At 46.5% G+C, this 26,270-nt stretch overlaps 1 protein-coding gene across 3 annotated transcripts; it reads left to right on the top strand.

Moving 5' to 3' along the window:
* Positions 1-1,345: 1,345 nt before the first annotated feature.
* aldh8a1 (aldehyde dehydrogenase 8 family, member A1) lies at positions 1,346-26,127 on the top strand. 3 transcript variants are annotated; one of them, XM_071412434.1, is made up of 8 exons: positions 1,346-1,497; positions 1,588-1,741; positions 13,560-13,707; positions 17,469-17,624; positions 19,676-19,825; positions 20,202-20,458; positions 21,715-21,876; positions 25,660-26,127. In XM_071412434.1, exons 2-8 carry the CDS (start codon positions 1,595-1,597, stop codon positions 26,110-26,112), a joined length of 1,473 nt encoding a protein of 490 aa, XP_071268535.1. In that variant the 5' UTR covers positions 1,346-1,497; positions 1,588-1,594; the 3' UTR covers positions 26,113-26,127. The 3 variants fall into 3 exon arrangements, with proteins under 3 accessions (XP_071268535.1, XP_071268537.1, XP_071268536.1); XM_071412436.1 differs by lacking the exons at positions 1,346-1,497; positions 1,588-1,741; positions 13,560-13,707 and adding an exon at positions 13,935-14,003; XM_071412435.1 differs by lacking the exons at positions 1,346-1,497; positions 1,588-1,741; positions 13,560-13,707 and adding an exon at positions 14,230-14,299.
* The last annotated feature ends 143 nt before the right edge of the window (positions 26,128-26,270 follow it).

The following is a 26,270-nucleotide window of genomic DNA, read 5'->3' as shown; positions in this document are numbered from 1 at the left end:
CACAGACACTGGACAGAGGAACTCTGCCTAGAAGGCCAGCATCCCGGAGTCGCCTCTTCACTGTTGACATTGAGACTGGTGTTTTGCGGGTACTATTTAATGACGCTGCCAGTTGAGGACTTGTAAGGCATCTGTTTCTCAAACTAGACACTCTAATGTACTTGTCCTCTTGCTCAGTTGTGCACCGGGGCCTCCAACTCATCTTTCTATTCTGGTTAGAGCCAGTTTGTGCTGTTCTGTGAAGGGAGTTGTACACAGCGTTGTACGAGATCTTCAGTTTCTTGGCGATTTCTCTCATGGAATAGTCTTCATTTCTCAGAACAAGAACAGACTGACGAGTTTCGGAAGAAAGTTCTTTGTTTCTAGCCATTTTGAGCCTGTAATCGAACCCACAAATGCTGATGCTCCAGATTCTCAACTAGTCTAAAGAAGGCCAGTTTTATTGCTTCTTTAATCAGATCAACAGTTTTCAGCTGTGCAAAAAGGTTTTCTAATGATCAATTAGCCTTTTAAAATGATAAACTTGGATTAGCTAACACAACGTGCCATTGGAACACAGGCATGATGGTTGCTGATAATGGGCCTCTGTACGCCTATGTAGATATTCCATTAAAAATCTGCCGTTTCCAGCTACAATAGTCACTTACAACATTAACAATGTCTACACCGTATTTCTGATCAATTTGATGTTATTTTAATGGACAAAAACTGTGCTTTTCTTTAAAAAATAAGGACATGTCTAGGTGACCCCAAACTTTTGAACGCGAGTGTACATGTAGGTAGAGTTAAAGTGACTATGCATAGATAATAAACAGAGAGTAGCAGCACTGTAAAAGAGGAGGGGTGCAAATAGTCTGGGAAGCCATTTCATTAGCTGTTCAGGAGTCGTATTGCTTGCGGGTAGAAGCTGTTAAGAATCCTTTTGGACCTAGACTTGGCGCTCTGGTAGCAGAGAGCAGTGCGGTAGCAGAGAGACTTGTCTATGACTAGGGTGGCTGGAGTCTTTGTCAATCTATGAGAAAAATGAATGGTGGACAAATTATTGGAATCATTTCCCTATTTGACTGTTAGGTTTTATGGGTATTATGACACTTCCACTGTGGGGCTGTATTGTCGGGGATCTAGAAAAGTGGATCTAGTTTATTTTATGTATGCTATGTAAGTTATTGAACATCGTATACTATCAACGTCCCGCCTCCACTCCACAACGATTGGTGCCTCGTCCCGTCAATAACGATTTTAGAAGTTTCTATTGGTCTATGGCAATAACTACTGTACCTTTGGACCATATGACCCGCAATGTAAACACTGACAACAACGCTTCCCTTTAAGGTTCCCTATTTTTGACCAGAGCCCTATGAGCTCTGTTCTAAAGTAGTGCATTAAGTAATAGGCTGTATTTTGGGACGCTCGCTACACTGGTAGTAAAGTGGGAGGGACTCCAGGGTCCCGTTAGAAGTGAGAACATCTGTACCTGCGAGCCGAGTGTCTCCACAGGTGATGTATATTTTCTCACACTGGTCTCTACCTCAACTCGCCATTATTTGAACAGTATATATATTTTTTAATAATAACATTATTTGCCAGCCGAGCCATGTCGAAGACCGCTGACCACCGAAAACACCTCGTTCTTGAGAACTACATCGGAGGAAAGTTCGTCCCGTGCTCCCGACACATCGACTCCTACGACCCTTCCACCGGGGAGGTCTACTGCAAAGTGCCCGACAGCGGAACGGATGAGGTGGGGTTAGAAGCGACGCACGATCCGAATGGTCGTCCTCAGATGAATTACAGTTATATGTCTGTCGTTTTGCATTTTGTTGATGCGGACATTAACTGTTCATTTATCCCTTAGCTGTGCATTGGGCGTGCAGTTAACCCCAATAGCCTACGTGTTCAAGTGTCGCTACAATGTAGTGTAGTAGTAATGCTATTACGCTACAATGTATCTATCATGTACCTACAATATGTAGCCTATCACGTTGTGTGACACACTAAATACGGAAGGCCTATAGGCAACCCCATACAGACTGGAGAAAGTAGTAGACAGAGTAGCATGATATGACCTGACATAATGCATGATATGACCTGACATAATGCATAATATGACCTGACATAATGCATGATATGACCTGACATAATGCATGATATGACCTGACATAATGCATGGTATGACCTGACGTAATGCATGGTATGAGCTGACGTAATGCATGGTATGAGCTGACGTAATGCATGGTATGAGCTGACGTAATGCATGGTATGAGCTGATGTAATGCATGGCATGACCTGACATAATGCATGGTATGACCTGACATAATGCATGGTAGGAGCTGACATAATGCATGGTATGAGCTGACGTAATGCATGGTATGAGCTGACGTAATGCATGGTATGAGCTGACGTAATGCATGGTATGACCTGACGTAATGCATGGTATGAGCTGACATAATGCATGGTATGAGCTGACATAATGCATGGTATGAGCTGACATAATGCATGGTATGAGGTTATATAATGCATGGTATGAGCTGACATAATGCATGGTATGAGCTGACATAATGCATGCATTATGTCAGCTGACATAATGCATGGTATGAGCTGACATAATGCTTGATATGAGCTGACATAATGCATGGTATGAGCTGACATAATGCATGGTATGAGGTTATATAATGCATGGTGTGAGCTGACATAATGCATAGTATGAGCTGACATAATGCATGGTATGAGCTGACATAATGCATGGTATGAACTGACATAATGCATGGTATGAGCTGACATAATGCATGGTATGAGCTGACATAATGCATGATATGAGCTGACATAATGCATGATATGAGCTGACATAATGCATGGTATGAGGTTATATAATGCATGGTATGAGCTGACATAGTGCATGGTATGAGGTTATATAATGCATGGTATGAGCTGACATAATGCATGGTATGAGGTTATATAATGCATGGTATGAGCTGACATAATGCATGGTATGAGCTGACATAATGCATGGTATGAGCTGACATAATGCTTCATATGAGCTGACATAATGCATGGTATGACCTGACATAATGTATGATATTCTGATATTCTGACATACAGTTGAAGTCGGAAGTTTACATACATCTTAGCCAAATACATTTAAACTCAGTTTTTCACAATTCTTGACATTTAATCCTTGTAAAAATTCCCTGTTTTATGTCAGTTAGGATCACCACTTTATTAAAAGAATGTGAAATGTCAGAATATTAGTAGAGAGAATGATTTGCTCGCACACGCTTTTTCAGTTCTGCACACAAACTTTCAATAGGATTGAGGTCAGGGCTTTGTGATGGCCACTCCAATACCTTGACTTTGTTGTCTTTAAGCCATTTTACCACAACTTTGGAAGTATGCTTGGGGTCATTGTCCATTTGGAAGACCCATTTGCGACCAAGCTTTAACTTCCTGACTGACGTCTTGAGATGTTGCTTCAATATATCCACATCATTTTCCTGCCTCATGATGTCTCCTATTTTGTGAAGTGCACCAGTCCCTCCTGCAGCAAAGAACCCCCACAACATGATGCTGCCACCCCCGTGCTTCACGGTTGGGATGGTGTTCTTCGGCTAGAAAGCCTCCCCGTTTTTCCTCGAAACATAACGATGGTCATTATGGCCAAACAGTTCTATTTTTGTTTCATCAAACGAGGACATTTCTCAAAAAAGTACAATATTTTTTTATGGCGGTTTTGGAGCAGTGGCTTCTTCCTTGCTGTGCGGCCTTTCAGGTTATGTCGATATAGGACTCGTTTTACTGTGGATATAGATACTTTTGTACCTGTTTCCTCCAGCATCTTCACAAGGTCATTATGTGAATTAGCCTATCAGAAGCTTCTAAATCCATTACATAATTTTCAGGAATTTTCCAAGCTGTTTGAAGGCACAGTCAACTTAGTGTATGTAAACTTCTGACCCACTGGAATTGTGACACAGTGAATTATATGTGAAATAATCTGTCTGTAAACAATTGTTGGAAAAATGACTTGTGTCATGCACAAAGTAGATGTCCTAACCGACTTGCCAAAACTATAGTTTGTTAACAAGAAATTTGTGGAGTGGTTGAAAAACGAGTTTTAATGGCTCCAAGTGTACGTAAACTTCCGACTTCAACTGTATATTCTGATAAGTGTAGCCTATACCTTAAATGATTCTGCCTATGTCCTACTGCTGAGTCACAGAGATGTACCTTTGCTCTGTGCAAAGTCTACAGACTGACAGCTAATGATTAAACAACTGCTAGGTCAATGGACCCTGGTCTCGTCGTTCTATTAAACTCACACTACATGTTTAAGTAAGAAGTTAGGCTGGTTAAAAGCTGAAAAGCCAAGATATTCTGGCAACTAAAATACCTTTTTTGTTTTTCTCTGTCTGGTTTGGGTTGGAGTGTCTGGTGTTTCTCAACATACAGGGCATTCGGAAAGTATTCAGACCCCTTGACCTTTTCCACATTTTGTTACGTTACAGCCTTATTATAAAAATGATCAAATATATTTGTTTCTTCAGCAATCTACACACAATACCCCATAATGACATCACAATACACAATAATGACATCACAATACCCAATAATGACAAAGTGAAAACAGGTTTTTAGATTTTTTTTGCAGTTGTATAAATAATAATAATAAATGAAATACCTTATTTACATAAGTATTCAGACCCTTTGCTATGAGACTCGAAATTGAGCTCAGGTGCATCTTGTTTCCACTGATCATCCTTGAGATGTTTCTACAACTTAATCGGACTCCACCTGTGGTAAATTAAATTGATTGGACATGATTTGGAAAGGCACACTGTAACGGTCGTCATATTCGTTCTCCTCCTCAGACGAGGAGGAGCATGGATCGGACCAACACGCAGCGAGGTATGTAGACATAATGAATTTAATAACAAGACGAAACACGAAGAACACTTGAATAGATTACAAAACAACAAACGACGTTAAACAGACCTGAACATGAGAACTACATAAAACGAAGAACGCATGAACAGGAAAAGAACGAACGAGACGAGACAGTACCGTGTGGTGCAACTAACACAGACACAGCGACAATCACCCACAAACAAACAGTGAGAACATCCTACCTTAATATGGTTCTCAATCAGAGGAAACGTCAAACACCTGCCTCTAATTGAGAACCATATCAGGCAACACATTAAACCCAACATAGACACACAAAACATAGAATGCCCACCCCAACTCACGCCCTGACCAACTAAACACATACAAAAACAAGAGAAAACAGGTCAGGAACGTGACACACACACCTGTCTATATAAGGTCCCACAGTTCACAGTGCATGTCAGAGCGAAAACCAAGCCATGAGGTCGAAGGAATTGTCCATAGAGCTCCGAGATAGGATTGTGTCGAGGCACAGATCTGGGGAAGTGTACCTAAAAAAAGTCTTCAGCATTGAAGGTCCCCAAGAGCACAGTGGCCTCCATCATTCTTAAATAGAAGAAGTTTGGAACCACCAAGACTCTTCCTAGAGCTGGCTGCCCGGCCAAACTGACCAATCAGGGGAGAAGGGCCTTGGTCAGGGAGGTGACCAAGAACCCAATGGTCACTCTGACAGAGCTCCAGAGTTCCTCTGTGGAGATGGGAGAACCTTCCAGAAGGACAACCATCTCTGCAGCACTACACCAATGCGTCATTGTTCTTAACTGACTTGCCTAGATAAATAAAAAGCACACAGCCAAGACAACACAGGAGTGGCTTCTGGACAAGTCTCTGAATGTCCTTGAGTGGCCCAGCCAGAGCCCGAACTTGAACCTGATCAAACATCTCTGGAGAGACCTGAAAATAGCTGTGCAGCAATGCTCCCCATCCACTCTGACAGAGCTTGAGAGGATCTGCAGAGAGGAATGGGAGAAACTCCCCAAATACAGGTGTGCCAAGCTTGTAGCGTCATACCCAAGAAGACTCGAGGCTGTTATCACTGCCAAAGGTGCTTCAACAAAGTACTGAGTAAAGGGTCTGAATACTTATGGAAATTTGATATTTCAGTTATTTTTTAAATACATTTGTAAATATTTCATAAAACCTGTTTTTGCTTTGTCATTATGAGGTATTGTGTGTAGATTGTATAACAATTGAATACATTTTAGAATAAGGCTGTAATGTAACAAAATGTGGAAAAAGTCAAGGGGTCTGAATACTTTGTGATGGCGCTGTAGTCGTTTGGGTTGGAGTGTCTGGTGTGTCTCAACATAGTGGGTTGGAGTGTCTGGTGTGTCTCAACATAGTGGGTTGGGTTGGAGTGTCTGGTGTGTCTCAACATAGTGGGTTGGAGTGTCTGGAATTTGAATGCAATTGGAATTTTTGAGGAGTACGTCCAGCTAAGCAAAGTAATGTTCCCAAGAGCTCTTACTCCACCAAAGGCAACAACTGAACCAGTCGCTGTCACTTTTTCAGATGGCAGTGAAAGCTCCTATGGTGCTGTCCTCTACCTGCGGTGGAACTGCAACAAACAATTAACAATTCGACTAGTGGAGTCAAAAGCAAAGCTGACACCACTTGACCAGAAGGGGGATGCAGTCAAAGCGGAACTTTGCGGTGCAGTCTTTGCAAGCCGCCTGAAAAAGTACTTTGAACAGCATACCCAGATCCAGATAAAGAGGTGGTACCATTTGTTAGACAGTCAGACTGTTCTTGGAGCTATCCAGCGTGAAAGCTATGGATTTCAGACTTTCTTCGCTAATAGAATTGGAGAGATCCAAGAGAGCACACGGCTACAGGACTGGTGGTGGATCCCTGGACCACTCAACATAGCCGACATTATCACTCGAGGAGCTGGGCCAAAGGAACTTGATGCCCATTTAGAGTGGCAGCAAGGGCCAGAGTTTCTATATCTTCCAGAGAGCGAGTGGCCAATTATGTCGTCAAAAGATGTGTCTGTGACAGCTCGAGAGAGCATTAACAATATGCAAAAGAAGTCATTTGTGGCAGCACTCACCAGAGCCCAAGCGAGAAGAAGTCTTCCAAGTCTTGTGGGACGACTTCCTGCTGGTGCAGTTGTCCTAAACTTGGTGGATGAGAGGCGCTTTAGTAGCCTAAAGTGTCTAATCAAGACTGTTGCTTTTATCTGGAGAGCCGCCAAAAAGTTTAGATCTGCAACAAGGTCCATCGAGACCCCAAAGTGGGAGGCGATTCCCACAAAAGGAGTTATCACCGCCACAGAACGTCAAGAGGCAATAAGAGACATCTATCTTGCTGCTCAAGAGGGGGTGACGTTCCCAACTACCACTACGGACCGCTTGGTTGTGTACAGAGAGACAGAATCTGGGTTACTAGTCTGCAGTGGGAGAATCCATGGCTTCAGGGAGGATGGCGCTGCAGTTCCCCTTCTGCCTTTCAATGCATGGGTCTCTACTTTATTGGCACGGGAGGCGCACGATGAGGGTCATGAAGGTGTGGCTGCAACCCTGCTGAAAATGAGGAGGAAAGCCTGGGTCATCCAAGGAAGAAGCATTTCCCAAAAAATAGTGGATAACTGCCTTTTCTGCAAAAAGTCAAGAGCAAGAAGGTGCGAACAGGTAATGGCTGACTTACCTGCTGAAAGAGCCACACCTGCAGCTCCGTTCGAGTTCACTACATTCGACCTCTTCGGACCGTACCTTGTCAAAGATGACATCAAGAAACGGGTCTCAATGAAAGTGTGGGGTGTCGTCTTCAGCTGTATGGCCAGCAGGGCAATTCATGCAGACCTGGTCAACACAATGTCGACAGAGAGCTTCTTGATGGCTTACCAACGCTTTACTGCAATTAGAGGGCACCCAAGAAAGATCTGGTCCGACCCGGGGACAAACTTCATCGGCGCCAAACCTGTCCTAAGAGATCTGTACCAGTTCCTGGATGCTCAAAATAGAACTTCAATAGAAGAGATGTCGGCTCAAAAAGGTACCAAATGGGAGTGGACAATTCACCCTGCTGACTCACCTCACCGCAATGGGGCTGCTGAAGCCGCTGTTCGCATTCTCAAGAAGGCACTGCAGAGCCTGGGCAACAACACTGGCCTTAGCTACAGCGAGCTTCAGACAACACTACAACTTGCTGCAAACCTTGCCAACGAATGCCCAATAGATGCCAGGGTGCAGAGCCATGAAGAAAGCGTGCAGTATGTGTCACCCAACACACTTCTCCTGGGCCGAGCCTCTCCAAGCGGTGAGATCAGAACATTTGACTTTGCGAACTACCCTTACAAGAGACTCAGAGAGATGCAGAACCAGGTCAACAAGTTCTGGAGGTCTTGGAGCCAGCTTGCCGGCCCAAACTTATTTCTGAGAAGTAAATGGCACACTTCATATCGCAACGTTGCTGTCGGAGATATTGTCTGGTTGTGTGACCAAAATGCAATGAGGGGCCAATTCAAGCTAGGACGGGTGGTGAGCGTTAATCCAGATGCTAAGGGCATTGTTCGAGACGTGAACGTCAAAGTGGTCCAAAGCTCCTGCCTTCCTGTCACAAAACCCGCACTAAACCGGCCATCGGCCAAAGTCCTGAAAGAAGCTACGCAAACCACAGTCCTGCACAGAGATGTTCGACGCCTGGTTGTCTTGCTACCAGTTGAGGATCAAACTCGGAGCTGACCGGCAGTATGTAGGTGCTGATTTACGATCTTTCCATCGGTTCCCGTGGGAAGATTGAGTGGGAGGTGTGCTGACAAACTGCCTGGGAGCTCCTCAGTGGTGAAACTCCTCCTCCTTCAATCAGTGGTGAACCAGGTGGAACAAATCTTCCAGGCAATCTGGGCGTGCCAGCACCTGGCTCTGCTGTTGCCTTTAGACCGCAGTGAAAGGAGCATTTATAACACCACAAGACCAAGGAAACTTCATCTTTGTGATCAAGGTGACTGTGCAAGTCCAAGCCCTCCACAAAACTGTGAAAGACAGCCGGTAAGCGCCATATTGGCCATGCTTGACTATACTGACTTAAGCAGTGCACTGCTAATGATACTCTGGAAAACACAGACTCTTAACTCTTAACTTTGATAGGACTTTTGCAGTGGTATTTATAACTTCAAATGTTGTTTGTGGGGTATAAAGGAAAAGTAAGAAGAGCCAAATTCATTGTTGACAAAGAACTTGTTTGAAATGGTTAGAAGTAATTTAAACTTTGTAGAAATCTTAGTAAACCAAGTTCTTAATTCAGTAACAAATGTATAGTCTAAAAAATCTTTGGCTAAAAAATGTAAGATTTGTCTGCTTAAAACTACTGATTAGAAAATAAATGTAATTTTTTACTACTAAAAATATTTTGAATGTATTTGGCTAAAATGCAAATTTAGAGAAAATATACTGATTCTGCTCATTTGATTAAAAATGGTGGGTTTCTATTTTGGGAAACATTTTCTTAAAAGTGGAAACCTTGTGTTTTATGGTGTCAGAAATGTGTTTACCTGGGGTGAATGTGGATAAGTTTGTGTATTTGATTGGGCTGTCAACTCAAATAGTAACTTGTATTTGTCATCTCTTTTTTGAGGTTTTTCACCTGTTTACTGCATGTGGAGGCTGTTTACTGCCAACCAAAGAATGGTAAATAAAAGACAAACAACTGATTCCATGGCTGTTTATTGAGTGAAATCCAGTTAAAATCTTCATGTGGAGGGACTGTCCTTTTCAAGTGGGGAATTGCACAAGAAAGAGGTCAAAACTTGACAGTGTCTCAACATAGTGGGTTGGAGTGTCTGGTGTGTCTCAACATAGTAGTTTGGGTTGGAGTGTCTGGTGTGACTCAACATAGTGGGTTGGAGTGTCTGGTGTGTCTCAACATAGTAGTTTGGGTTGGAGTGTCTGGTGTGTCTCAACATAGTGGGTTGGAGTGTCTGGTGTGTCTCAACATAGTGGGTTGGAGTGTCTGGTGTGTCTCAACATAGTAGTTTGGGTTGGAGTGTCTGGTGTGACTCAACATAGTGGGTTGGAGTGTCTGGTGTGTCTCAACATAGTAGTTTGGGTTGGAGTGTCTGGTGTGTCTCAACATAGTGGGTTGGAGTGTCTGGTGTGTCTCAACATAGTGGGTTGGAGTGTCTGGTGTGTCTCAACATAGTAGTTTGGGTTGGAGTGTCTGGTGTGTCTCAACATAGTGGGTTGGAGTGTCTGGTGTGTCTCAACATAGTGGGTTGGGTTGGAGTGTCTGGAGTGTCTCAACATAGTAGTTTGGGTTGGAGTGTCTGGTGTGTCTCAACATAGTGGGTTGGAGTGTCTGGTGTGTCTCAACATAGTGGGTTGGGTTGGAGTGTCTGGTGTGTCTCAACATAGTGGGTTGGAGTGTCTGGTGTGTCTCAACATAGTGGGTTGGAGTGTCTGGTGTGTCTCAACATAGTAGTTTGGGTTGGAGTGTCTGGTGTGTCTCAACATAGTAGTTTGGGTTGGAGTGTCTGGTGTGTCTCAACATAGTGGGTTGGAGTGTCTGGTGTGTCTCAACATAGTCGTTTGGGTTGGAGTGTCTGGTGTCTCAACATAGTGGGTTGGAGTGTCTGGTGTGTCTCAACATAGTGGGTTGGGTTGGAGTGTCTGGAGTGTCTCAACATAGTAGTTTGGGTTGGAGTGTCTGGTGTGTCTCAACATAGTGGGTTGGGTTGGAGTGTCTGGTGTGTCTCAACATAGTGGGTTGGGTTGGAGTGTCTGGTGTTTCTCAACATAGTGGGTTGGGTTGGAGTGTCTGGTGTGTCTCAACATAGTCGTTTGGGTTGGAGTGTCTGGTGTTTCTCAACATAGTCGTTTGGGTTGGAGTGTCTGGAGTGTCTCAACATAGTGGGTTGGAGTGTCTGGTGTCTCAACATAGTGGGTTGGAGTGTCTGGTGTGTCTCAACATAGTGGGTTGGAGTGTCTGGTGTGTCTCAACATAGTGGGTTGGAGTGTCTGGTGTGTCTCAACATAGTGGGTTGGAGTGTCTGGTGTGTCTCAACATAGTGGGTTGGAGTGTCTGGTGTGTCTCAACATAGTGGGTTGGAGTGTCTGGTGTGTCTCAACATAGTGGGTTGGAGTGTCTGGTGTGTCTCAACATAGTGGGTTGGAGTGTCTGGTGTGTCTCAACATAGTCGTTTGGGTTGGAGTGTCTGGTGTGTCTCAACATAGTCGTTTGGGTTGGAGTGTCTGGTGTGTCTCAACATAGTCGTTTGGGTTGGAGTGTCTGGTGTGTCTCAACATAGTCGTTTGGGTTGGAGTGTCTGGTGTGTCTCAACATAGTCGTTTGGGTTGGAGTGTCTGGTGTGTCTCAACATAGTCGTTTGGGTTGGAGTGTCTCAACATAGTAGTTTGGGTTGGATGTGTCCTATAGTATACTATGTTATGGTTAAATATTTTTCTGCTAGGCGACTTTATGGACAGTGGTATAAAGTACTTAAGGAAAAATACTTTTAAGTACTACTTAAGTACTTTTGTGGATATCTGTACTTTACTATTTATATTTTTGACAACTTTTACTTTTACTTCACTACATTCTTAAAGAAAATAATGTACTTTTTACTCCTTACATTTTCCCTGAAACCCAAAAGTACTCGTTACATTTTGAATACATAGCAGGACAGGAACATCGTCCAATTCACACACTTATCAAGAGAACATCCCTGGTCATCCCTTCTGCCTCTGATCTGGCAGACTCACTAAACACAAATGCTTCGTTTGTAAATGATGTCTGAGTGTTGAACTGTGCCCCTGGCTATCTGTAATGATGTCTGAGTGTTGAACTGTGCCCCTGGCTATCTGTAAATAATGTCTGAGTGTTGAACTGTGCCCCTGGCTATCTGTAAATAATGTCTGAGTGTTGAACTGTGCCCCTGGCTATCTGTAAATGATGTCTGAGTGTTGAACTGTACCCCTGGCTATCTGTAATGATGTCTGAGTGTTGAACTGTGCCCCTGGCTATCTGTAATGATGTCTGAGTGTTGAACTGAGCCCCTGGCTATCTGTAATGTCTGAGTGTTGAACTGAGCCCCTGGCTATCTGTAATGATGTCTGAGTGTTGAACTGAGCCCCTGGCTATCTGTAATGATGTCTGAGTGTTGAACTGTGCCCCTGGCTATCTGTAATGATGTCTGAGTGTTGAACTGTACCCCTGGCTATCTGTAATGATGTCTGAGTGTTGAACTGTGATTCTGGCTATCTGTAATGATGTCTGAGTGTTGAACTGTACCCCTGGCTATCTGTAATGATGTCTGAGTGTTGAACTGTACCCCTGGCTATCTGTAATGATGTCTGAGTGTTGAACTGTACCCCTGGCTATCTGTAATGATGTCTGAGTGTTGAACTGTGACCCTGGCTATCTGTAATGATGTCTGAGTGTTGAACTGTACCCCTGGCTATCTGTAATGATGTCTGAGTGTTGAACTGTACCCCTGGCTATCTGTAATGATGTCTGAGTGTTGAACTGTGCCCCTGGCTATCCGTAATGATGTCTGAGTGTTTAACTGTACCCCTGGCTATCTGTAATGATGTCTGAGTGTTGAACTGTACCCCTGGCTATCTGTAATGATGTCTGAGTGTTGAACTGTGACCCTGGCTATCTGTAATGATGTCTGAGTGTTGAACTGTACCCCTGGCTATCTGTAATGATGTCTGAGTGTTGAACTGTACCCTTGGCTATCTGTAATGATGTCTGAGTGTTGAACTGTACCCCTGGCTATCCGTAATGATGTCTGAGTGTTGAACTGTACTCCTGGCTATCTGTAATGATGTCTGAGTGTTGAACTGTACCCCTGGCTATCTGTAATGATGTCTGAGTGTTGAACTGTGACCCTGGCTATCTGTAATGATGTCTGAGTGTTGAACTGTGCCCCTGGCTATCTGTAATGATGTCTGAGTGTTGAACTGTACCCCTGGCTATCTGTAATGATGTCTGAGTGTTGAACTGAGCCCCTGGCTATCTGTAATGATGTCTGAGTGTTGAACTGTGCCCCTGGCTATCTGTAATGATGTCTGAGTGTTGAACTGTACCCCTGGCTATCCGTAATGATGTCTGAGTGTTGAACTGTACCCCTGGCTGTCTGTAATGATGTCTGAGTGTTGAACTGTACCCCTGGCTATCTGTAATGATGTCTGAGTGTTGAACTGAGCCCCTGGCTATCTGTAATGATGTCTGAGTGTTGAACTGTACCCCTGGCTATCTGTAATGATGTCTGAGTGTTGAACTGTACCCCTGGCTATCTGTAATGATGTCTGAGTGTTGAACTGAGCCCCTGGCTATCTGTAATGATGTCTGAGTGTTGAACTGAGCCCCTGGCTATCTGTAATGATGTCTGTACATTTAGAAAACAAGAACATCAAGTCGTCTGGTTTGCTTAATATAAGACATTTTAAATTATTCATACTTAAAACCAAATCATTTTAGATTTTACTCAAGTAGTATTTTATTGGGTGACTTTTACTTGAGTCATTTTCTATTAAGGTATATTTACTTTTACTCAAGTTTGACAATTGGGGTATTTTTTCCACCACTGTTTATGGACTGCAGTTACATAACATTTGGCTTGACAGACAGACTCACACTCACACACACACCAACCCTGTCCTGATTGGTTGCAGGTGGAGGCTGCGGTGCAGGCCGCTAGAGAGGCATTCCCTGATTGGTCAGCCCGTAGCCCAGCTGAGAGAGGTCAGGTGATGAATAAACTGGCTGACCTGATGGAAGCTCAGCTGGAAGAGTTCGCCCAGGCAGAGTCACGGGACCAAGGTAATAACCTCTAGCCCCTGGCCTGATGTAAGCTCACCTGGAAGAGTTCGCCCAGGCAGAGTCACGGGACCAAGGTAATAACCTCTAGCCCCTGGCCTGATGTAAGCTCACCTGGAAGAGTTTGCCCAAGCAGAGTCACGGGACCAAGGTAATAACCTCTAGCCCCTGGCCTGATGTAAGCTCACCTGGAAGAGTTCGCCCAGGCAGAGTCAAGGGACCAAGGTAATAACCTCTAGCCCCTGACCTGATGGAAGCTCAGCTGGAAGAGTTCGCCCAGGCAGAGTCACGGGACCAAGGTAATAACCTCTAGCCCCTGACCTGATGTAAGCTCACCTGGAAGAGTTCGCCCAGGCAGAGTCACGGGACCAAGGTAATAACCTCTAGCCCCTGGCCTGATGTAAGATCACCTGGAAGAGTTCGCCCAGGCAGAGTCACGGGACCAAGGTAATAACCTCTAGCCCCTGGCCTGATGTAAGCTCACCTGGAAGAGTTTGCCCAGGCAGAGTCACGGGACCAAGGTAATAACCTCTAGCCCCTGGCCTGATGGAAGCTCAGCTGGAAGAGTTCGCCCAGGCAGAGTCACGGGACCAAGGTAATAACCTCTAGCCCCTGACCTGATGTAAGCTCAGCTGGAAGAGTTCGCCCAAGCAGAGTCACGGGACCAAGGTAATAACCTCTAGCCCCTGACCTGATGTAAGCTCACCTGGAAGAGTTTGCCCAGGTAGAGTCACGGGACCAAGGTAATAACCTCTAGCCCCTGACCTGATGTAAGCTCAGCTGGAAGAGTTCGCCCAAGCAGAGTCACGGGACCAAGGTAATAACCTCTAGCCCCTGACCTGATGTAAGCTCAGCTGGAAGAGTTCGCCCAAGCAGAGTCACGGGACCAAGGTAATAACCTCTAGCCCCTGACCTGATGTAAGCTCACCTGGAAGAGTTTGCCCAGGTAGAGTCACGGGACCAAGGTAATAACCTCTAGCCCCTGACCTGATGTAAGCTCAGCTGGAAGAGTTCGCCCAAGCAGAGTCACGGGACCAAGGTAATAACCTCTAGCCCCTGACCTGATGTAAGCTCAGCTGGAAGAGTTCGCTCAAGCAGAGTCACGGGACCAAGGTAATAACCTCTAGCCCCTGACCTGATGTAAGCTCACCTGGAAGAGTTCGCCCAGGCAGAGTCACGGGACCAAGGTAATAACCTCTAGCCCCTGGCCTGATGTAAGCTCAGCTGGAAGAGTTCGCCCAGGCAGAGTCACGGGACCAAGGTAATAACCTCTAGCCCCTGACCTGATGTAAGCTCAGCTGGAAGAGTTCGCCCAAGCAGAGTCACGGGACCAAGGTAATAACCTCTAGCCCCTGACCTGATGTAAGCTCACCTGGAAGAGTTTGCCCAGGTAGAGTCACGGGACCAAGGTAATAACCTCTAGCCCCTGACCTGATGTAAGCTCACCTGGAAGAGTTTGCCCAGGTAGAGTCACGGGACCAAGGTAATAACCTCTAGCCCCTGACCTGATGGAAGCTCAGCTGGAAGAGTTCGCCCAGGTAGAGTCACGGGACCAAGATGCTGACCCCTAACCCCTGATCTGATGGAAACTTGCCTGGGATGTCTGGACCCCAACAAGACCATTTGACCCTACATTGAGACGTTCTGACTCTTAAAGACACCATTTTGATTGTGCTTGACATTACAACATTGTTTCCTTGCTAAAGTTTGTAAAACTACTGTAAGTCTGAGTAGTTTCTCTGTTCAGGCAACCCCCCCATGTAGTAGTTACCTGGTCCTTCCTGCGACTGTATTACTGTGTTCCAGCTAAAACAGTTTCCTCCTGTGTTCCAGCTAAAACAGTTTCCTACTGTGTTCCAGCTAAAACAGTTTCCTACTGCGACTGTATTACTGTGTTCCAGCTAAAACAGTTTCCTCCTGTGTTCCAGCTAAAACAGTTTCCTCCTGTGTTCCAGCTAAAACAATTTCCTCCTGTTTTTCAGCTAAAACAGTTTCCTCCTGTGTTCCAGCTAAAACAGTTTCCTCCTGTGTTCCAGCTAAAACAGTTTCCTCCTGTGTTCTAGCTAAAACAGTTTCCTCCTGTGTTCCAGCTAAAAACAGTTTCTTCCTGTGTTCCAGCTAAAACAGTTTCCTCCTGTGTTCCAGCTAAAAACAGTTTCCTCCTGTGTTCCAGCTAAAACCGTTTCCTCCTGTGTTCCAGTTAAAACCATTTCATCCTGTGTTCCAGCTAAAACAATGTCCTCCTGTGTTCCAGCTAAAACAGTTTCCTCCTGTGTTCTAGCTAAAACAGTTTCCTCCTGTGTTCCAGCTAAAAACAGTTTCCTCCTGTGTTCCAGCTAAAACAGTTTCCCCCTGTGTTCCAGCTAAAAACAGTTTCCTCCTGTGTTCCAGCTAAAACAGTTTCCTCCTGTGTTCCAGTTAAAACCATTTCCTCCTGTGTTCCAGCTAAAACAATGTCCTCCTGTGTTCCAGCTAAAACAGTATCCTCCTGTGTTCCAGCTAAAAACAGTTTCCTCCTGTGTTCCAGCTAAAACAGTTTCCTCCTGTGTTCCAGCTAAAACAGTTTCCCCCTGTGTTCCAGGTAAAACCGTTTCCTCCTGTGTGTCTGACTGTGTTCCAGGTAAAACCGTTTCCTCCTGTGTGTCTGCCTGTGTTCCAGGTAAAACCGTTTCCTCCTGTGTGTCTGCCTGTGTTCCAGGTAAAACCGTTTCCTCCTGTGTGTCTGCCTGTGTTCCAGGTAAAACCGTTTCCTCCTGTGTGTCTGACTGTGTTCCAGCTAAAACCGTTTCCTCCTGTGTGTCTGACTGTGTTCCAGCTAAAAAACAGTGTCCTCCTGTGTGTCTGACTGTGTTCCAGGTAAAACCGTTTCCTCCTGTGTGTCTGCCTGTGTTCCAGGTAAAACCGTTTCCTCCTGTGTGTCTGCCTGTGTTCCAGGTAAAACCGTTTCCTCCTGTGTGTCTGCCTGTGTTCCAGGTAAAACCGTTTCCTCCTGTGTGTCTGCCTGTGTTCCAGGTAAAACCGTTTCCTCCTGTATGTCTGCCTGTGTTCCAGGTAAAACCGTTTCCTCCTGTGTGTCTGCCTGTGTTCCAGGTAAAACCGTTTCCTCCTGTGTGTCTGCCTGTGTTCCAGGTAAAACCATTTCCTCCTGTGTGTCTGCCTGTGTTCCAGGTAAAAACCGTTTCCTCCTGTGTGTCTGACTGTGTTCCAGGTAAAACCGTTTCCTCCTGTGTGTCTGACTGTGTTCCAGGTAAAACCGTTTCCTCCTGTGTTCCAGGTATAAACCCGTTTCCTCCTGTGTGTCTGACTGTGTTCCAGGTAAAACCGTTTCCTCCTGTGTTCCAGGTAAAACCGTTTCCTCCTGTGTGTCTGACTGTGTTCCAGGTAAAACCGTTTCCTCCTGTGTTCCAGGTATAAACCCGTTTCCTCCTGTGTGTCTGACTGTGTTCCAGGTAAAACCGTTTCCTCCTGTGTTCCAGGTAAAACCGTTTCCTCCTGTGTGTGACTGTGTTCCAGGTAAAACCGTTTCCTCCTGTGTGTCTGACTGTGTTCCAGGTAAAACCGTTTCCTCCTGTGTTCCAGGTATAAACCCGTTTCCTCCTGTGTGTCTGACTGTGTTCCAGGTAAAACCGTTTCCTCCTGTGTTCCAGGTAAAACCGTTTCCTCCTGTGTGTCTGCCTGTGTTCCAGGTAAAACCGTTTCCTCCTGTGTGTCTGCCTGTGTTCCAGGTAAAACCTTTTCCTCCTGTGTGTCTGCCTGTGTTCCAGGTAAAACCGTGATGTTTGCCCGTACGGTGGATGTCCCGCGGGCGGTGTATAACTTCAGGTTCTTTGCCTCGGCTGTTCTCCACCACACCACCGACTGCTCTACGATGGACCATCTGGGCTGCGTCAACTACACCGTCCGTAGTCCTGTGGGAGTGGGTGAGTACTAGCTGTCTGTGGGTGGGTGGAGTCTGTGTGTCGGGGTGGTTTGTGTGGGGGGGTCTGTGTGTGTGGGGGGGGGGGGGGGTCTGTGTGGGGGGGTCTGTGTGTGGGGGGTGGGGGAGTCTGTGTGGGGGGGGGTCTGTGTGGAGGTGGGGGGGTCTGTGTGGGGGGGGGGGTCTGTGTGTGGGGGGAGTCTTTGTGGGGGGGGTCTGTGTATTTGGTTCAGACACACCAATAGCGTTTAGCTGCTGAGAGAACTTAGCGAACCAAGTGCAAAACAATTTTACATGTAGATTCACGCCAATAAATGTCTCAGCGTTCTGCATGATCAGTAGACAACAGGAGATCCACAGCGTCCTGCATGATCAGTAGACAACAGGAGATCCACAGTGTCCTGCATGATCAGTAGACAACAGGAGATCCACAGCGTCCTGCATGATCAGTAGACAACAGGAGATCCACAGCGTCCTGCATGATCAGTAGACAACAGGAGATCCACAGCGTCCTGCATGATCAGTAGACAACAGGAGATCCACAGCGTCCTGCATGATCAGTAGACAACGGGATATCCACAGCGTCCTGCATGATCAGTAGACAACAGGAGATCCACAGCGTCCTGCATGATCAGTAGACAACGGGAGATCCACAGCGTCCTGCATGATCAGTAGACAACAGGAGATCCACAGCGTCCTGCATGATCAGTAGACAACAGGAGATCCACAGCGTCCTGCATGATCAGTAGACAACAGGAGATCCACAGCGTCCTGCATGATCAGTAGACAACAGGAGATCCACAGTGTCCTGCATGATCAGTAGACAACAGGAGATCCACAGCGTCCTGCATGATCAGTAGACAACGGGAGATCCACAGTGTCCTGCATGATCAGTAGACAACGGGAGATCCACAGTGTCCTGCATGATCAGTAGACAACAGGAGATCCACAGCGTCCTGCATGATCAGTAGACAACGGGAGATCCACAGTGTCCTGCATGATCAGTAGACAACGGGAGATCCACAGTGTCCTGCATGATCAGTAGACAACGGGAGATCCACAGTGTCCTGCATGTTCAGTAGACAACGGGAGATCCACAGTGTCCTGCATGATCAGTAGACAACAGGAGATCCACAGCGTCCTGCATGATCAGTAGACAACAGGAGATCCACAGTGTCCTGCATGATCAGTAGACAACGGGAGATCCACAGTGTCCTGCATGATCAGTAGACAACGGGAGATCCACAGTGTCCTGCATGTTCAGTAGACAACAGGAGATCCACAGTGTCCTGCATGATCAGTAGACAACAGGAGATCCACAGTGTCCTGCATGATCAGTAGACAACAGGAGATCCACAGTGTCCTGCATGATCAGTAGACAACGGGAGATCCACAGTGTCCTGCATGATCAGTAGACAACGGGAGATCCACAGTGTCCTGCATGATCAGTAGACAACAGGAGATCCACATTCGCTGAAATGTGTGCCACCCCTTTAAAGTGCTGTTTAAATCCTGGGGAATGTTTATGGGTTCGAGGGGCCTTGTTTGTTATGGGTATTGCAGTCAGGGTATCTCTCAAATGGCACCCTATTCCCTATATAGTGCACTACATGGCACCCTTTTCCCTATGTAGTGCACTACTTGAGACCAGAACCCTATGAGCCCTGGTCAACAGTAGTGCACTATATAGGGAATATGGTGCTATAGGGCTCTGGTCAACAGTCGTGCACTGTATAGGGAATAGGGTTCTATAGGGCTCTGGTCTAAAGTAGTGCACTATATAGGGAATATGGTTCCATAGGGCTCTGGTCAACAGTAGTGCACTATATAGGGAATAGGGTGCCATAGGGCTCTGGTCTAAAGTAGTGCACTATTAGGGAATAGGGTTCCATTTGAGACGTAATAAGAGAGTGATGGTCTTTATGGTTTTATTAACTTGCCAACTCTCTCTCTCTGTGTGTGTGTCTGTGTGCGTGTGTGTGTGTGTGCCTGTGCCTGTGTGTGCGTTTGCGTGTGCGTGTGCGTGTGTGTGTGTGTGTGTGTATATACATATAGCTGGTCTGATCAGTCCCTGGAACCTGCCTCTATACCTGCTCACCTGGAAGATCGCTCCGGCTGTTGCTACGGGCAACACGGTGGTTGCTAAGCCCAGCGAGATGACCTCGGTAACCGCCTGGATGATGTGCAAACTACTGGAGGAGGCCGGTAAGGACTACGCTACCCACAACGCAACACACCTCACTTCATTACAACTTATCAGCAATGATACTGGGGGGGGGGGGGGGGAACTAGACTGGTGAAAGCAAACTCCTCTTTCTCTCTCTCTCCCTCTTTCTCTCTCCCCATTTTTCTCTTTCTCTCTCCTCTCTCCTCTCTCTCTCTCCCCATTTCTCTCTCTCTCCCCATTTCTCTCTCCTCTCTCCCCATTTCTCTCTCTTTTTCTCTCTCCTCTCTCCCTCTTTCTCTCTCCCTCTCTCCTCTCTCTCTCTCCCCATTTCTCTCTCTCTCTCCATCTCCCTCCCCTCCGTCTCCATCCCCTTCTCTTCTCTTCTCCTCTTCTCCCCTCCCTCTCCCCCCACAGGTTTTCCTCCGGGTGTGGTCAACATTGTGTTCGGCACCGGCCCGCGGGCGGGCGATGCTCTCGTGGGCCACCCTGACGTCCCATTGGTCAGTTTCACGGGCTCCACGGCGACGGCCCAGCGGATCACAGAGCGCTCCGCCCCGTTCTGTAAGAAGCTGAGCCTGGAGCTGGGGGGGAAGAACCCCGCCATCGTCTTCTCAGACGCTGACCTAGACCAAGCTGTCACCACCACCGTACGATCCTCCTTCTCCAATCAGGTGAGAGTAAGACTCAGGATGGGCCAATAGGGTAAGAGGGGGACTCAGGATGGGCCAATAGGGTAAGAGGGGGACTCAGGATGGGCCAATAGGGTAAGAGGGGGACTCAGGATGGGCCAATAGGGTAAGAGGGGGACTCAGGATGGGCCAATATGGTAAGAGGGACTCAGGATGGGCCAATAGGGTAAGAGGGGGACTCAGGATGGGCCAATAGGGTAAGAGGGGGACTCAGGATGAGCCAATAGTGCAAGAGCATCATCAGAATGTGTTCTTAACTGACTTGCCTAGTTAAATAAAGGTTTAAAAAAAAGAAAGAGTCTGGCCAATCAAAATCGTGGAATATTGAGTTTGCGGTTGAGTGAGATGATGCAACATTATAGAATGCTTAGATAAAATAAATGCATTGGTAGAAGTGTCATGTTCTCTGTCATGTAGAATGATGAATCATATCAGCTGTGTTCATGACCGTTTAATACATGAAAGACTTCTGAATGACCCTCAATAAGAGATCTGAGCTGGGACATGCAGGTTGCAGGTTCATGTGTTGGCCACAAGGTGGAGACATGTCTCACATTTTTGCTAGTTGACAGTAAAGTGAACGGCTTGTTCCTCATCCTCATCTTCCTCCTCCTCTTCCTCCTCTTCCTTTTCCTCCTCCTCCTTTTCCTCTTCCTCCTCCTCCTCCTCCTCCTCCTCCTCCTCCTCTTCCTCTTCTTCCTTATCCTCTTCCTCATCATCCTTTTCCTCCTCCTCTTCCTTCTCCTCCTCCTCTTCCTCCTCCTCCCCCTCCTCCTCCTCCTCTTCCTCCTCCTCCCCCTCCTCCTCCTCATCATCTTCCTCATCTTCCTCTTCCTCCTCCTCATCATCTTCCTCCTCCTCCTCTTCCTCCTCCTTCTTATCATCTTCCTCCTCATCCTCCTCCTTATCCTCCTCATCTTCCTCCTCTTCCTCATCTTCCTCCTCTTCCTCTTCTTCCTCCTCATCCTCCCCCTCCTTATCATCCTCCTCCTCTTCCTCCTCTTCCTCCTCTTCCTCCTCATCCTCTTCTTCCTCATCCTCTTCCTCCTCCTCCTTTTCCTCCTCCTCCTCATCCTCCTCCTCCTCTTCCTTCTCCTCCTCCTCTTCCTCCTCCTCCCCTTCCTCCTCCTCCTCTTCCTCCTTCTCATCATCTTCCTCCTCCTTCTCCTCCTCATCCTTTTCCTCCTCCTCTTCCTCTTCCTCTTCCTCTTCCTCCTCTTCCTCCTCCTCCTCACCAGGGTGAGATCTGTCTGTGCACCAGTAGGATCTACGTAGAGAGGAGTATTTACCCAGAGTTCCTGAAGAGGTTTGTGGCGGCCACACGGGAATGGAAGACTGGCTCTCCCTCCGACCCTGACAACAATAACGGAGCTCTGGTCAGCAGAGAACACCTGGAGAAGGTATGACGTCACATATTATACATGGTATACCAGTGTTTCCCCTAGGATTTTGTTTTGTTTTGGTGGGATGGAGTTTTGGCCTGCCTTGTGACATCACCAACAAGATGGAGTACCAAACCTCTCTGCCAATAGCAGCTAGTGTTCAGTTTCCCCCTCCCCACTAAGACCACTGGGTCTTGCTCTTTGCTAAGTCGTGGCTCAGATCCAGTCCGTATCTGGTGTGACCACCATTTGCCTCATGCAGAGCGACACGTCTCCTTCACATAGAGTTGATCAGGCTGTTGATCGGGGCCTGTGGAATGTTGTTCCACTCCTCTTCAATGGCTGTGTGAAGTTGCTGGATATTGTCGGGAACTGGAACACGCTGTCGTACACGTCAATCCAGAGCATCCCAAACATGCTCAACTGGTGAGTATGCAGGCCATGGATTGTGTATAGCACCAGGAATTGTGTCCAGATCCTTGTGACATGGGGTTGTGCATTATCATGATGAAACATGAGGTGATGGCAGTGGATGAATGGCACCACAATGGGCATCAGGATCTCTTCACGGTATCTCTGTGCATTCAAATTTGTTTCCAGAAATTGAGAGAAATAAGCATATATATATATATGTATATACAGTACCAGTCAAAAGTTTGGAGACACCTACTCATTCCAGGGTTTTTCTTAAAATGTTCCGTATTGACTGACCTTCATGTCTTAAAGTAATGATGGACTGTCGTTTCTCTTTGCTTATTTGAGTTGTTCTTGCCATAATATGGACTTGGTCTTTTACCAAATAGGTCTATCTTCTGTATACCACCCCTACCTTGTCACAACAACTGATTGGCTCAAATACATTAAGAAGGAAAGATTATCCACAAATTAACTTTTATCAAGGCACAACTGTTAAGTGAAATGCATTCCAGGTGACTACCTCATGAAGCTGGTTGAGATAATGCCAAGAGTGTGCAAAGCTGTCATCAAGGCAAAGGGTGGCTACTTTGAAGAATCTAAAATCTAAAATATATTTAGATTTGTTTCACACTTTTTTGGAAACTACATGATTCCATATGTGTTATTTCATAGTTTTGATGTCTTCACTATTGTACAATGTAGAAAATAGTAAAAATAAAGAAAAACCCTTGAATGAGTAGGTGTGTTCAAACTTTTGACTGGTACTGTATGTATGTATACACTACCGTTCAAAAGTTTGGGGTCACTAAGAAATGTCCTTGTTTTCCATGAAAAACAGACATGAATGATGAAATGAGTTGTAAAATGAATAGGAAATATAGTCAAGAGACGTTGACAAGGTTATAAATAATGATTTTTAATTGAAATAATAATTGTGTCCTTCAAACTTTTTCTTTCATCAAAGAATCCTCCATTTGCATCAACTACAGCTTTGCAGATCTTTGGCATTCTAGTTGTCAATTTGTTGAGGTAATCTGAAGAGATTTCACCCCATGTTCCTGAAGCACCTTCCACAAGTTGGATTGGCTTGATGGGCACTTCTTACGTACCATACGGTCAAACTGCTCCCACAACAGCTCAATAAATGTCCTCCCGGGTGGCGCAGTGGTCTAGGGCACTGCATCGCAGTGCTAGCTGCGCCACCAGAGTCTCTGGGTTCACGCCCAGGCTCTGTCGCAGCCGGCCGCAACCGGGAGGTCCGTGGGGCGACGCACAATTGGCATAGCGTCGTCCGGGTTAGGGAGGGTTTGGCCGGTAGGGATATCCTTGTCTCAGTATGTAAAATGTAATAAAATGTATGCACTCTACTGTAAGTCGCTCTGGATAAGAGCGTCTGCTAAATGACTAAAATGTAAATGTAATAGGGTTGAGATCCGGTGACTGTGCTGGCCACTCCATTATAGACAGAATACCAGCTGACTGCTTCTTCCCTAAATAGTTCTTGCATAGTTTGGAGCTGTGCTTTGGGTCATTGTCCTGTTGTAGGAGGAAATTGGCTCCAATTAAGCGCCGTCCACAGGGTATGACATGGCGTTGCAAAATGGAGTGATAGCCTTCCTTCTTCAAGATCCCTTTACCCTTTACAAATCTCCCACTTTACCACCACCAAAGCCCCCCCAGACCATCACATTGCCTCCACCATGATGACAGATGGCGTCAAGCCACCAAAGCCCCCCCGGACCATCACATTGCCTCCACCATGATGACAGATGGCGTCAAGCCACCAAAGCCCCCCCGGACCATCACATTGCCTCCACCATGATGACAGATGGCGTCAAGCCACCAAAGCCCCCCCGGACCATCACATTGCCTCCACCATGATGACAGATGGCGTCAAGCCACCAAAGCCCCCCCGGACCATCACATTGCCTCCACCATGATGACAGATGGCGTCAAGCCACCAAAGCCCCCCCGGACCATCACATTGCCTCCACCATGATGACAGATGGCGTCAAGCCACCAAAGCCCCCCCGGACCATCACATTGCCTCCACCATGATGACAGATGGCGTCAAGCCACCAAAGCCCCCCCGGACCATCACATTGCCTCCACCATGATGACAGATGGCGTCAAGCCTCCAACATCTTAAATGTTTTTCTGCATCTCACGAATGTTCTTTGTGATCCGAACACCTCAAAATTAGATTCGTCTGTCCATAACACTTTTTTCCCCAATCTTCCCCTGTCCAGTGTTTGTGTTCTTTTGCCCAGCTTAATCTTTTCTTTTTATTGGCCAGTCTGAGATATGGCTTTTTCTTTGCAACTCGAAGGAGGCCAGCATCCCGGAGTCGCCTCTTCACTGTTGACGTTGAGACTGGTGTTTTGCCGGTACTATTTAACGAAGCTGCCAGTTGAGGACTTGTGAGACGTCTGTTTCTCAAACTAGACACTCTAATGTACTTGTCTTCTTGCTCAGTTGTGCACCGGGGCCTCCCACTCCTCTTTCTATTCTGGTTAGAGCCAGTTTGCGCTGTTCTGTGAAGGGAGTAGTACACAGCGTTGTACGAGATCTTCAGTTTCTTGGCAATTTCTCGCATGGAATAGCCTTCATTTCTCAGAACAAGAATAGACTGACGAGTTTCGGAAGAAAGGTCTTTGTTTCTGTCCATTTTGAGCCTGTAATCGAACCCACAAATGCTGATGCTCCAGATTCTCAACTAGTCTAAAGAAGGCCAGTTTTATTGCTTCTTTAATCAGGACAACAGTTTACAGCTGTGCTAACATAATTCGAAAAGGGTTTTCTAATGATCAATTAGCCTTTTAAAATTATAAACTTGGATTAGCTAACACAACGTGCCATTGGAACACAGGAGTGATGGTTGCTGATAATGGGCCTCTGTACGCCTACGTAGATTTTAAATAAAAAATCTGCCGTTTCCAGCTACAATAGTCATTTACAACATTAACAATGTCTACACTGTATTTCTGATCAATTTGATGTTATTTTCATGGACAAAAAAATAGCTTTTCTTTAAAAAACAAGGACATTTCTAAGTGACTCCAAACTTTTGAACGGTAGTGTATATATCATGTTTTTTGGAGTGGTTGCCTTGATTTAAATGTATATAGGGAAAACACTGAAGTATGTTACAGGAATCTCTAGGACTAGTGGTGAAATCTGTCTTTCCATCCACGCACGTTACTTACCTGTCCCTCCCCCTTCCATGTGTGTAGCTTCGTGACCCTGGTCTGTGTTAGAGTTATATTAACATATACACCTGTCTAACCTGTCCCTCCCCCTTCCAGGTGTGTAGCTTCGTGACCCTGGTCTGTGTTAGAGTTATATTAACATATACACCTGTCTAACCTGTCCCTCCCCATCCAGGTGCGTAGCTTCGTGACCCTGGCTCGGTCGGAGGGTGCCACGGTGCTGTGTGGGGAGGGCGAGGACCCTCTGGTGCTCCCGGAACGTAACACAGGCGGCTACTTCATGCGTCCCACCGTCATCGCCGGCGTAGCTGAGTCGTCCCGTGTGATGCAGGACGAGATTTTCGGCCCCGTCGTCTGTGTCAACCCCTTCGACGGTGAAGACGAGGCTGTCGCTAAGGGCAACGGGGTACGCTATGGCCTGGCGGCGACTGTGTGGACGCGTGATGTCGGGCGAGTGCACCGGGTGGCGAGGAGGTTAGAGGCAGGGCTTGTCTGGACCAACTGTTGGCTGGTCAGAGACTTGAACCTACCGTTCGGAGGCATGAAGAACTCAGGGGTGGGGAGGGAGGGAGGGAGGGATAGCTATCACTTCTTTACCGAGGTGAAGACCATCACTGTTAAACACTGAGAGATGGGGAGGGAGGGAGAGAGGGGGGGAGGGAGAGAGGGAGGGCGAGAGGGAGGGATAGCTATCACTTCTTTACCGAGGTAAAGACCATCACTGTTAAACACTGAGAGATGGGGAGGGAGGGAGAGAGGGGGGGGGAGAGAGGGAGGGCGAGAGGG

Source organism: Salvelinus alpinus, chromosome 8, assembly GCF_045679555.1.
Source record: "Salvelinus alpinus chromosome 8, SLU_Salpinus.1, whole genome shotgun sequence".
NCBI lineage: Eukaryota > Metazoa > Chordata > Actinopteri > Salmoniformes > Salmonidae > Salvelinus > Salvelinus alpinus.
Note: the sequence above shows the minus strand (reverse complement) of the source record. Positions and strands in the feature narration are given on the sequence as shown.